General features: G+C 40.0%; 1 protein-coding gene across 1 annotated transcript in view; it reads left to right on the forward strand.

Annotated features, from left to right (window-relative positions):
* abcg4a (ATP-binding cassette, sub-family G (WHITE), member 4a) overlaps positions 1-5543 on the forward strand; it is a 65105-nt gene extending 59562 nt beyond the window's left edge. Inside the window, exons 12-14 of the mRNA XM_048615360.1 lie at positions 2119-2277; positions 3567-3685; positions 4863-5543. Coding sequence (XP_048471317.1) covers positions 2119-2277; positions 3567-3685; positions 4863-5088 — 504 coding nt within the window. The 3' untranslated portion in view covers positions 5089-5543. The remainder of the gene's footprint in view (positions 1-2118; positions 2278-3566; positions 3686-4862) is intronic.
* Positions 5544-13645: the final 8102 nt, after the last annotated feature.

Consider the following 13645-nt stretch of genomic DNA (forward strand, 5'->3'; position numbering starts at 1 on the left):
TTTTCTGATGAAGGGTCTAGGCCCGAAACGTCAGCCTCTCTGCTCCTGTGATGCTGCTTGGCCTGCTGTGGTCATCCAGCCCTGCACCTTATTGTCTGTTAAGTTTATTGGATTGAGTTTGATGCAGAAGTTTATATTTTTTTCAAATCGCTGTCTCACTTGTTGAGTGTGCCTATTTAGTCATATTTGCTTGTATTTGTGTAGTTCAACAAAATAAGGTGAAGATTCTTTTGATGTTTCAATCTAATCCCAACACCTCTCTGATCATTAAAACCGAAACACCCAGAGAAGATCACCTCTACTCGTAATCTGTTAAAGGAAATGTGAAAAGTGGTATAACCTGCCTCTCACCCCCAATCTGTTATGAAGGAGAGGCTAAACGAAAGAAATCCCTGATACTCACTTCATAAGCAACAAGCAACAATTTATTTATCTAACTCTAACTGTGAACAAATTTACAGAACTACTAACAAACCAAACAGTTTCCCCCTTAACTATTGATTGTTCCCGAATAAAACAAAATTCTAATGGTATGCTGTTCCAAAAAACACAAGTGCCACTTATATAAAGCAAAGTAATAAGAAAAAAATAAATTAAAAGTTAGTCTCTCAAAATTGCAGCCAGGATAAGTCTTCCAGAATGTTCTTTGCCTTCTCTGCTGTTTTTCATTCAGGAACACCTTTCTCCGTCAAATTCTTGTGTCAGGAATATATTAGCTAAGAGTGCCATTGTGCCTTTATTTAGATGGTGCATACTCTGAGAGCTGAGAGATTTCTGTGCGAGCCAGTGATATTCTCTTCAGATGGCAGTTCACTCTCACCCCGATTTTCAAATGGCCACTTCTTTTGTACCCTTGAATGTCTGTCAGTTTTTTTTACAATAGGATTGGTTCTAGGTTGTCAAAAGTATCAGACTTAAATTTAATTTTGTATCTGGGGCCTGATATAAAATAATTGTGTGAAGTCAAAAACCTGTTATCTTGGTAAAAATGCTGCTTTGCCTGCTTGAAGTACAGCCTTTGGATTCAATGTTTCAATTTCAAGAACTCTCTTTGCATCTGCTGCTCCCTGCGGACAGGTTTTTTTTAATCGTCAAGCCTAAAAAACACATCATCTTTTAAAGGGACCGCACAATCTTCCCCCTATCATTTTACAAAATCAAATACTCTACCCAACTTTGCAACTTACTTTCTCCCCCTTGGTTCTTGCGCGTATTATATTCTTAAGGGGAAGTAATTGCCTAGTGGCTTCATTTCTAGACTACTAATCCAGAGACCCAGGCTAACGTTCTTGGGACCAGGGTTCAAATCCTACTATGGCAGATGGTGATGTTTAAATTCAATATAATATCTGGAATTAAAAGTATAACGATGACCATGTTGTCAGTTGTTGGAAAAAGGCATCTGATTCACTAATGTCCTTCAGGGAAGGAAATTGCTGTCCTTCCCTGGTCAGTGCTGCATGTGACTCCAGACCTATTTTAATTAGAGATGAGCAATAAATGTTGACCTTGCCAGCAATGTCCACTTGTCATGACTAGAGAAAGGAAATGATGGCTCAGTGGTTAACACTGCTGCCTCTCAGGTCTAGGGACCAAGGTTCAATTCCTGCATCGAGCAACTGTCCTTCTGGAGTTTGCATGTTCTCCCTGTGTCTACGTGGGTTTCTGCTGGGTGCTCCAGTTTTGTCCCACAATTCAAAGATATGCAGGTTAGGTGGACTGCCAATGGTGCCCTGGGATGTGTAAATTAGAGGGATGAGTCTGGATGGGATACTCTTTGGTGGGTTGGCATGGATTCGATGGGCAGAATGGCCTGCTTCTGAACTGTAGAGATTCTGTAAAAAGACAGCGGTTCATCAAAGCCAGATCCTAACAGCAATCCAGCTTGTCCATTATTTTTGCAACTCAATGCTGTGAGCTGTTCCTTTTGTCAAATGGGACAGTGCTATTCTGAGGACGCTATTGTGCACTGAAATGTCTGCAGTTCAAGTAGTAACGTTTTAGTAACACCAGTGAAGTTGAATGATGTAAAACTCGAAACGCAAAGTGAGGTGACAGAATTATGATAGGAATATTGGTCGATCCTGGTGTTAAGATTGGTATTCTCCTTTTCTGTAGGTAATCTGTCCGATTGTATACTGCAGTATTGTCTACTGGATGACATCCCAGCCTCCCGAGGCTTCACGCTTCCTCTTGTTTGCCAGTCTGGCCACAGCAACTGCATTGGTGGCACAGTCACTTGGACTCCTGATTGGAGCTGCATCCACATCTTTACAGGTACTGGTCTGCCTTCATGCAGAAACTACACCGAGCGACCACTTCAAAATCATCAATCAGAGAATAACACAGAGGCCATTCAACCCATCAAGTCTGTTTCAAGAGCTTTCAAATTAGCTTCTAACACTTGTATACTTTCTCCAAAAAACTGCAAATTCTTCCTTTCAGGTGTTTACCCTGTTGCCTTGTGAAACTGACAATTAAATCCACTTCCTGTACCCTTTCAGGCAATCCAATCCAGATGATCACAACCCTCTGCATTTTCTTAAATCTTCCTCTCAGTTCTGATTCTTTTTGACAATCATCTCATGTCTGTGTCCCCTCTTTATCAACTCTTCTATCATTGGAAATAGTTTTTCCTTATGTACTCAATCAGAACTTGCAGTGTTGAATGCTATGCCTTTTTGGGTGCTGTAACTTACCAAGGAACTTAGTACAGTGAGGGGAACTCAGGTGGAATTTTTATTGTGTAGGAAATAAAGGTAAAGCTGCCATAGACCCAGAGGGGCTTTTGAATGAGCAACAGATGACTGGTGATGGTTTAACCTGAGAGTCACTGTGTCTCAAGTGAAGGGAGTCATTGAGAACAGCAATCCTTCATGGCACCCCTTAGTTGGTGTGGGTCTTGAACCCCATGCTGCTGGCATCACTTTATGTTGCAAACCATCCGTTCAACCAGCTGAGCTGACCAGTCCCCTAAGGTTAAGTCAGCTCACAGTCTTTAAATTTTGCTTTAAGCTGGCGAAAGTCCATGGTCTTCAGTTGTTGTTTCCTGCTATCTGCCATCTGAAACCACATAAAGATTTGGAACCTATAACCAACCAAGCAGTTGGCGCAGTTGCAGAGTGTGTGGGAGATTAGTCGGGTTGGGTTTATGACTGAACCAAGGATACATGTTCCCATGCAGAGAAAAACTCATGAGAGAGGGAGGTGGGAGGGGTAAGTCAGGCAGGGGGTGGAGAGTCGGAGGCGATGGGAATAGAGGAAGATGGTTGGGGCAGGGAGGGAAATCTAGGCCAACGAAACATGAAACCCCAGGGGTGGGGAGAGTTTGGAGGGGTTGTTGGCACTGGTAGTCGGTCTAGGCCAGGGCCGAAGGAAGGGTCAAGTCCAAGAGGGGAGTTGGTTGAGCCGGTAGTATTTATCACACCTAGGGGTCGTGCAGCACCCATGCCCTTAATGCATAGGCGGTTCATCAATTTACTCTCTATCAGACTTCAACTGTGATTGTCATAATTTTGTGAGCTATTCATTTACATGCTGTGTTTCCCCTCTTTGTTCACTTCCAGGTTGCTACCTTTGTGGGTCCAGTCACTGCCATTCCTGTGCTTCTATTCTCGGGATTTTTTGTTAGTTTTGACACCATCCCCACCTACCTACAATGGAGCTCCTACGTCTCTTATGTAAGGTACTTTTTCTTTCTTTTTTTGAAGTCGTTGTAAAAATGGGACTTCTCCCTCTCCTTCGTATTTGCAAAGTTCCAAATCCTGCCTCCTCAATTTCCAACCAGAAACTATGAAGGTTAAGCCAGCCTACTCCGACTGTTTCATTAGAGAGACAACTGGTGGTGGTTTAACCAAAGGGTTACCACTCTTCAGGTGAAAGGAGAGCCCTCAGGCAGGGTTGGAATTGAACCCATGCTGTTGGTGAGACTCTGTTTTGCAAACCAGCTGATCAGCCAATAGCCAGGACAGGAGGAAGAAGTCCTGAGAAGCTCCAGTAACAGAAGGTTATGGAAGAGGAGTTTATGTTATGCTATGTTAAAGGCAGTATCTAAATGCAAGTTGTCACTTTGTTCTTGCGATTAGGGTGGGAACCGTGCCCAATTTTCTCCCCATCTCCAGCCCTCTGCAAATAGAAGGATGCTGAGGTAAACTGTACTGATGATAACTGATGCACCATTGACCCTTGGGTTGCACGGTGGCTCAGTGGTTAGCACTGCTGCCTCACAGCACCAGGGACTTGGGTTCAATCGGGTGACTGTCTGTGTGGAGTTTGCACATTCTCCCCGTGTCTGCATGGGTTTCCTCCGGGCGCTCTGGTTTCCTCCCACAGTCCAAAGATGTGCAGGCTAGGTGAATTGGCCATGCTAAATTGCCTGTAGTGTCCAGGGATGTTTGGGTTAAACACGGGGAAATGCAGGGGTAGGGGAATGAGTCGGAGTGGGATGCTCTTTGGAGGAGCAGTGTGGACTTGTTGGGCCGAATGGCCTGTTTCCACACTGTAGGGATTCTATGAGAAGCTGGCTGTTTTGCCCATCAGATGTATGCCATAGTTAATGCTGTACATGAGCTTCTTCCAACCCACTTTATATAATCCAGTCAGCAAATGCTTTCTCCCTTATATGTTTATCTACAGTTAAGGTTCAGATATTTGGGTTATAATGAAAGTGTCAACTTATGCCTCCATGTGGCTATTTAGATGGTGGTGTCGAGGTGATCACATGTGATGATGGGATAGTTAAAGCTTTCCACACAGGCAATTTTGGTGAGATCCATGACATAACATGAACAAAACTCACTTCTGTAGCAATTGACTTTAAAAGAGTAACATTGACATTTGTTGATTCTTTCTTACTGATACAGGTATGGCTTTGAAGGTGTCATCTTGTCAATATATGGACTGGACAGAAAAAATCTGACCTGCAATACTGGGTTTTGCCCTTTTAAGGAACCAAAGAAAGTTCTGCAAGTGATGGATGTGCAGGACTCAAAACTTTACATGGATTTCATCGTCCTTGGTATTTTCTTCATTATCTTGCGTTTCTTGGCTTACCTTGTTCTTCGATATAAAGTCAAGTCCGAGAGATAGAGAGAGAGCGCACTGCAGGTGAATATTCTGCAGCATTCAGAATATTGTCTATGAGCTGGATTCATTCTGCCGAACTTATGTTTTGGATGTGGCTGTATTGAGCCCCTCAGCCATGAAATGGGCATCAAAGCCAGAGTGATTATTACAAGACTGAATCTCCAAATGTCACGATGGCTTGTGATGGGCCTTTTGGTTTTAAAGATCTTGTTTTTGCTGCTGCAGTTACTTTATTGAAACTTGATTAATTCTTCCCCATCCAGAGAACAATTTATCAAAAAAAATACAACTTTTTGGAAGTTGTAAATGAAATAATTCTGCATGGGCTTTCTGCACACTGACAATGCCGGGATATTACATCCAAAAAGTTACATGTGTTTCAAGAAATCCTGTTTGTCAACTATAGTTATATGTTCCTCTAAAGTATATGTTTTTTTAAAATAAATTTTGATTTTCAATCAGGGCTGTTAATAAGCACAGTTTTTGTAGAGCAATGTATGCTTTATCTCTCTCCTGGAGCATGTTAGCTTATAGCATGTCTTGTCAAATTATAATAATTATAAGTATAAACAAAATCAAAACAAAGCAGTATCAACCAAAACTGTTATATTAGGCATTGTGGAAAGTTTATTTAGTTTCTGAAAATTCAAAAGTATATTTAAAAACAAGTCTTGAAAGTGTTAAACATTTAAAATAACTGTAGTGTAATCATTTTTTACAGAATTTTATATTACTCCTATTGATTTTTTGGGTACTTGGAGATTTCCTTCCTTCATTATTTAAAAAAAATCAAAATTACTAATGCATTCCTCTTACTCCAAACTACAATTTTTCTGATCTCAGCTTCCTGACCATTATTTTGCATCACTATGGTATTGTGACAGAAATTCAGCCCCATTTGTGCATCTGTATTTAATAACATACCAATGTTTATATTTACCACAGTGATTATCATCTTAAAATATACCAATTCTATAAAAATTTAGAACATCTGGTTAAAAATGAGCTATATCTGAGTATTTGCCATATTTTAACTCAACTTTAGTCATTGCTGTATAGTTCCTTCCACATGATGTTGTGGTAATGTCCTCATGCAGTACAGCCTAGATCCTTCATAAATGCATTACAAAGCCTTGTAAGGCATCCTTGTCGTCCAGTGAGTGGGAACAATCAGAAGAATCGTGAGTGAAATTGGCTTTTGACTCAGATGAGTGCAGGATTTTCATTTGGCAGTGAGAAGAATTCTGATATGCATCCTGCAGAACAAGAATGTTTTTTTGTTTCAGGTGCAAGTCCTTTTCATACATGTTTCTGAATTTTATGTTGCATAGGTGTTAATGACGAGTTATTCAGAGTTTGCATTGAAATTTAATCATCAAACTTGCTCTGTAGTCTGGACAAATCTATTGCTTGACTTTGTCCTAAATTATCTGTAAAGCATATCCAGTCCCCATGGTACAGTCTTACTTATCTCAAATACCGAGTAAGGAGCCAAGTGCATTCACCCTAATGAGAAGATGAGTGTCACGGCGTATGTCCTTCTCCTGGAGACTCACCTTGACAGCAATTATAATCAGTGTTCCACTGTGACATGTGGATTGACAATGTTTCTCCTTCAAACATGTTCTAGTCAGTATAATGTGACACCTCCATGAAAATATGAAAACCGCAGTGATATCCTCATTTTGTATTATACAAATGAACCTCTCCAGAAATATCAATGCGAAGCTTAAACTGACACAGTACTGTAGTATTTTACAGTCAATGACTTATTGAACCTTTGACCCCATTGTTGTAACAGGCAATCATGTGTCAGACTGTTCGCTTGTACAGTCTTAACTTTTTAATTTCTGTACAATTGAGGCTAACTTCCCTATCAAAGGCTCGCTCTCTTCAGGCTGGATCTCCTGCAGTCACTGTGAAAAAGACAAGACTTGCATTTCTGTAGCGCCTTTCGTGACCACCTGAAGTTTTATGCTGCTTTGGGGCCAGTTAAGAACCTTTGAAGATTTGTTCCTAATGCAGCGCAGAACATCCTGCACAACTTTGATCACTCACTTTGTCTTTTTGTCTGTAAATATTTTTTGTTGCTAGGCTCAATTCTCCTGTATTTCTCCACCATTTATACTTTATTTGAAGTTTTTATATCACTTCCCTGGGGCCCCACTTGGATGTGAAATCCTCATCCTTTCTCTCCAACATCAAAAATTTGATTTGAGGTCAGAGGATGTTTTTTTTACATGCAAGATATCTTCTCACCCCAAGTACAGTACTGTGGGAGGTGGTGATGATGTTTTTGATGGTCCTGTCAGTTTCTAATGAGTAACTATTTTAACTATGTAACTATCCAGCCTTCATCGTTATGTACCTGAAGGCAGAAGAGCCTCACGTGAATCATGAACAAAATGTATGCCGTGTTGAGCCAATAGCGTCATTTTCTTCCACAGACTATGTGCTGTACAACCTATTCTCTTATGAACTCCATGCAACTCAGTTCATGTCTCAACGAATTACTCTGGAAAAATTGTTCTTTCCAGAATCTCCTTCAGAATGAGCAATAAATCAAATCTCCTGCATCTGTTTTGTACAGCTTTAACGTAGTTGATTTCCTTAGCTTGATTCTCAAATGGTCCCAGAATCAAGGGAACCCTTATATTCTCAAACCTATTTGACAATCTTGATAGTGTGAGAAGCCAGCCTTTTGCTTTTCCCCCTATTATAGTCCTTCATGGGTGGTCCATCTTGTGTTCTATGGGAGGACAGAACTTTTATTTACTCCTTTCTCTTCTGAGATTAATTCTCAGCCACTGTCAGTTCCAAAAGAGTGGCAGAAGGCCAAGAGAACAAGGGAAGGCAAGTTTGAATTCCGTGCAACTTCAAAATCCTTGCTGGCCAAAGCTTAGTTTCATGAGGTCAAGACATGGACTCAGTTGGGATAAAAGGTGGTCTATCCAGTCTCACATTCATTCTTGAAATTATTCCACCTTACCATTTGGAATTGTGCTTCAAACTCGCTCTTAATTTGCTTTTTTTTGTACAGAATAGAACTTAAATTCAGAGAAATTTGAATGCAACATAAAATAAAATAAAATAAAATAATTTAATAAAACCAAGATTCTGGAGGTCTGCAACAAACAAAAACAGAAATTGCTGGAGAAACTTAGCAGTACTGACAAGCTCTGTGGAGAGAAAGCAGAGTTAATATTTTGAACCACTTATTCTTACAAAGTGACAACCATTAACACTGTTTACACAGGCAAAATAATTTAAGGCTTCCTCAGGAACCAAAAGGAGGAAAAATATAAATGGTGCAAACCTGACGAGAGGGAAGCTACTCTTGTATGTTTGCAGAATCAATGCAATTGTAATATTTAACTGCCATATATGTATATATATATAATATATAGATCTAAACAGTCTGCAAGGATGTCTAAGAGTTCAGCACGTTCGTAAGACCCATTTGTGTTGTGCAGTTCACAAAAGCTAATGCAACACATGTCAAGTGGCAGTCTATAGTAGCAACTTTTCCATTAACCTTTTGCCATTATTAAAAATGGAGCCTCATCATTAGGACAATCTTGTTTTAAAACCAACTTGAAAGAGAACACAGGACTCCAGAACTCGAAACTGACTGTACTTTACATTTAGTTGCAAGTAGCATTAATCCAAGTTAAAGTATTGCAGTGACAATGGAAAATTCCTCAACTGTTTTATTAAAAATGCTTTATTCGAACTGCTGGGTAACTTCTGAATTTTGAGTCAAGCCAAAAACTATTTGGAATTACCTGGAACTTGTATGTGCTAGGCAGGCTATATGGGGCAAGATTGGTTCACATTTCTAATGATGTGGAGGTGCTGGTGTTAGACAGGGTCAAAAATCACGTGACACCAGGTTATAGTCACATTTCTGATGAGAACGACTTGAAATATTAATCTATCTTTAAATAAAGCAGATGATTAACAACTGAATTGAAGACTTAGGATCCAATTTAAGATTTTATTTCTGCTGATAAAACCCTTACAAACTTCTTGTTATTTCAGCAGTATGTGTTGTTGATGCTATGGCTAAGTAATTTAGATGTGTTACTGCAGCCGATGCTGTCAAAGAATGGATAGGGCTCGCTCATCTTTCGTGACTTCAAGTCTTGCTAACTGTCCTTACACTCCTTAAGAAACAAAATTCTGGTTTTGCTCCTGATCACTCTGGATCTACAATGGAATCCTGAGGCAAGAAAGTGAATAGAGTTAGTGTTAAGCCCCTGGCAAGTCGACACCTTTAGGAGAAAAGGGAAGAAAAATGGAGAATTAAAGAAAATGCAGAAAAATCTGTGAGCCACATCACACCTCTGCTGGTTGAGTTGAGGACAGTGCGATAGTCCCATTGCTCACATTTGAACAGAACTCTCTCCCTTGAACAACTACAGAGAAGGCTGGTCTAATGTCCACTGGAATTTAGAAGAGCAAGAATGATTTGTAATAAGATGTTGAAAGATCTTGGAAAGGTGGACACAGAAGGAATGTTTGCTCTTGTGAGTGTGTCCAGAACTAGGGGACACTGTTTTAACATTAGAGGTCACTCCATTGGGCCAGAGATAAGGGTTTTTTTCTCTCAAAGGATAGACCTGACTTTGTAACTCTGTGCCTCAGAAGTTAGTGACAGCAGGGTCATTGAATTTTTTTTAGGCGGAGGTATATATATTCTTGTTAAGTAGGTAAGTCATGGATAGATGGGAATGTGGAATTTGGAACACAAACCAATCAACTATGTTCTAATTGAATGGCAGAGCAGGCTTGAAGAGTGAATGACCTGCTTCTGCTCCTACGTCATATGTTCCCAGAAGTTCAGATGTTAGGAGTGAGATTCAGAATGGCAAATAGTGCAATAATCAAAAACCTCTTCAAACTACACGTACACTTTTTGTTTGGGAGATTCTGCTCTTGGCGTGGGGCCATGATCAGGAATGGAGAATGATAAATTTGACTCTTCATCTTGGACAAGCTTTAGCCTGAAGTTGACACTTTCTGGAAAAATATCCATGTGGTTTTTGACCTGGAATAAGATGTGACATCATCAAGACAAAAACATGTGATGATAGAAAGTTGAGAAATGTGAGAAACTCCTTGACTGAAGTTGTAGTTGTAAGACATTGGACTTATATAAGACGTAGCTCTATACTGTGATAAGATAAAGCCAGTAATCCGGAAATATTAGATCAAATGGGCTGAAGTTCCTTCTACATCTGAACCTGTTCTAATCAGTTGATAATTGTATTCACTGTGCTACAAAAGATATTATTAGTTTTACATGTTCTGCTGATCATTAGTTAGACATTCATTTTAAAGAAATGGTTAGGTTTTGTACCTTTGTTGGAAAAATGTTTGACCTCCATGCTATTATGTTAAAATCCCAATTATTCAACGACCTCTAGATTTCCTGCTCTTAATTGATATTCATGGCCCCCCCAGTAAAAAATGTCTACAAGAATTTGTGACCATTAGGGTGAAATGAGATTGGGCTTGGACATGATGTTATTCCATGTTTAATAGTTGACTGAAACTCACTGGGTTCATGTGGAAAGTGGCCACTTTAGGTAGGTTACAGTAGGGCTGTTGGAACCCCTTGGACTGAAAGAAAGCAGAAGAGTCAGTGCTTTCTAGAGTGAGAAAGGTTGAGTAAAAATCTATACTTGAAGAGATTAGAGGTCAGTGCATAGTATTTGAAAATGCTTTAAAGGATAGATTATCTTGGTGAATTTACCAAACTTGATTTCTTTCCATGGCTAGTTCTGTTTACATTGTACGTGCTAAAGATTTAACTGTCAGACTGATTTTTAAACAGAACTAAAGTTCAACACATGGTCGACAGATCAATAATGTTTATGCAAATCATCTCCCAAGTTGCTAATGAATGTTTATAAAGTGACTCTTGTTCTACTGGACATTACTTTCTGTAAAAGGTTTCTGTCACATATATTACTAATAAAATGATTATTTATATCCTGATCTTTGTTCTGTAATGTGCTGAAGACAGAAGGGTATTCTCACATGCAATAAATAAATGGAAATCATCTAAAGTGTGGAGTTAGCTAATGATGATTAAATATGATAACTTGTGCTGTCACTTGCACAATTTTAACAGGAGAGTGAGATACTCAGAAATCTCAAAGGTTTGAACTGAAGTGAAAGATGAAGATTTAACCTGGTCATTGTGCATGTGATGTGCCTATTTCCACCTCCATAGAATCTTCCGTCTCTGTCATGTCTCCAGATTATCTGCTGATGAAAAGCTAATCCACGTCTTATTAACAAATACAAATTAGGACCCACTGGGCCCCTTAAATCTACACTGCAATTCAACGAGATTATAGCTGATCTAATACACATTCTCATCTACCCCGCCTGACAAACTTTCACCCCTTTGCTTAACCAGAATCCATCTCCAAATCCTTCACTTTTAAAATTTTTACACTTAGGGGGTGAGTCTGGGTGGGATGCTCTTTGGAGGATCAGTGTGGACTCAATGGGCCAAATGACCTGCTTCCACACCGTAGAGATTCTATGATTAACTGCTCCTAATAAGAAAATCCTTCCATGCCCAGGAACATTCTAGTGAACCCTGTCTGGACTGCTCCCAATGCCAATATGCATTTCCTTAGGTAATGGGACGATGACAGTTCACAATATTCTAAGCATGGTCTATCCAGTACTTTGTATAATTTTATCAAGACTTCCCTATTTTTATATTCCATTCCCTTTGAAATAAAGGGCAACATTTCATTTGCCATTCCTATTACCTGCTGAATTTAGTTGCTAGTTTTTTTTGTAATTTACATAAGGGGACACCCAATTCTGTCTATGCTGCAGCTTTCAGCAGATTTTTTCCATTTAAAAAGTATTCAGCCTCTGTATTCTACCTGCCAAAGCACAATAACCTCACATTTTGCCACATTATGTTCCATCTGCCAAGTCTTTGCACACTGATGCAACTTGCTTATATCCTTTTGACTCCTCATCCTCACCAATTGACTCCCGACTGGAACCTGGTCACAACCTGGAGACTGCATGTATTGTAAATAATCGTGGCCCCTGTGGCACTCCACTCTTTATAGGGTGCCATTCCTTAAATGCCATTTTTAATCCAACTCTCTGTCTTCTATTAGTTAGCTAATCCTCATCTGCAAACTTGGCGATAGCACATTCATTTTTCTCATCCAAGTCATTAAGATGTACAGGGGTTCCAATTTGCAAACATTCAAATGTGATTCCATACAGGGATGTAATTTTAAAGACCTGATATATGAACATTTCCTGTAATCTAGAACAGCTGCTTATAAGAACATAAGACCATAAGATTTAGGAACATAATTAGTCCATTCAGCCCATTGAGTCTGCTCTGCCATTTGATCATGGCTGACATGTTTCTCCATCCCATTCTCTTGCCTTCTCTCTGTCATCCTTGATCCTCTTACCAACGAGCGCTTATCTATCTCTGTCTTTAGTACAGTCAAAGATGTGGCCTCCACAGACCTCTGCAGCAATGAGTTCCACAGAGTCACCACTTTCTGGCTGAAGAAATTCCTCCTCATCTCAATTCCAAAGGGTCGTCCCTTTACTCTGAGGCTGTGCCCTCAGGTCCTAGTCTCTCCCACGAATGGAAATACCTTCTCGATATACATTCTATCCAGGAGTCTCAGTATCCTGTAAGTTTCAATCAGATCCCCCCTTATCCTTCTAAACTCCATTGAGTACAGATCCAGAGTCCTCAAATGCTCCTTATATGACAAGCCCTTTACTTCCAGGATCATTCTTGAAAACCTCTTCTGGATTCCCTCTAATGCCAGGACATCCTTCCTTAGATATGGGACCCAAAACTGTTCACAATATTCCAAATGTGGTCTGACCAGGGCCTTATACAGCCTCAGCAGTCCATTTCTGCTCTTGTATTCTTGCCCTCTTGAAAGGAATGTCATCACCGCATTTGCCTTCCTAACTGCCAACTGAACCTGCATGTTAGCCTTTAGACAATCTGGAACTCGGACACCCAAGTGCCTTTGCTCTCCAGATTTTTGAAGCCTTTCCCTGTTTAGAAAATAATCTACACCTGTATTCTTCCAACCAAAATGTATAACCTCACACTTTGCCACTTCGTATTCCATTTGCCATTTCTTTGCCCACACTCCTAGCATCTCCAAGTCCTCCTGCAGCCTCCCCATTTCTTCAACATTACCATCTCTCTGTGCATCATCTTCAAACTTAGCAACAATGCCACAGTTCCTTCGTCCAGATTATTCATGTATAACATGAATAGCTGTAGTCCCAACATTTACCCTTCATTTACATTGCCCTGCATTGTGTTCCGACTTGTGTACTAATTGACTTGTAAACAGACTCCTGATTGGAACCTGGTCACAACCTGGAGACTGCCTGTATTGTAAATAACTGTGGCCCCTGTGGCACTCCACTCTTGAGGGTGTCATTCTGAAAATGCCACTTTTAATCCAACTTTCTGTCTTCTTTTAGTTAGCTAATCCTCTAACCATACTTGGCACAGTGGTTAGCA

This window comes from Rhincodon typus, chromosome 32, assembly GCF_021869965.1.
Source record: "Rhincodon typus isolate 14 chromosome 32, sRhiTyp1.1, whole genome shotgun sequence".
NCBI lineage: Eukaryota > Metazoa > Chordata > Chondrichthyes > Orectolobiformes > Rhincodontidae > Rhincodon > Rhincodon typus.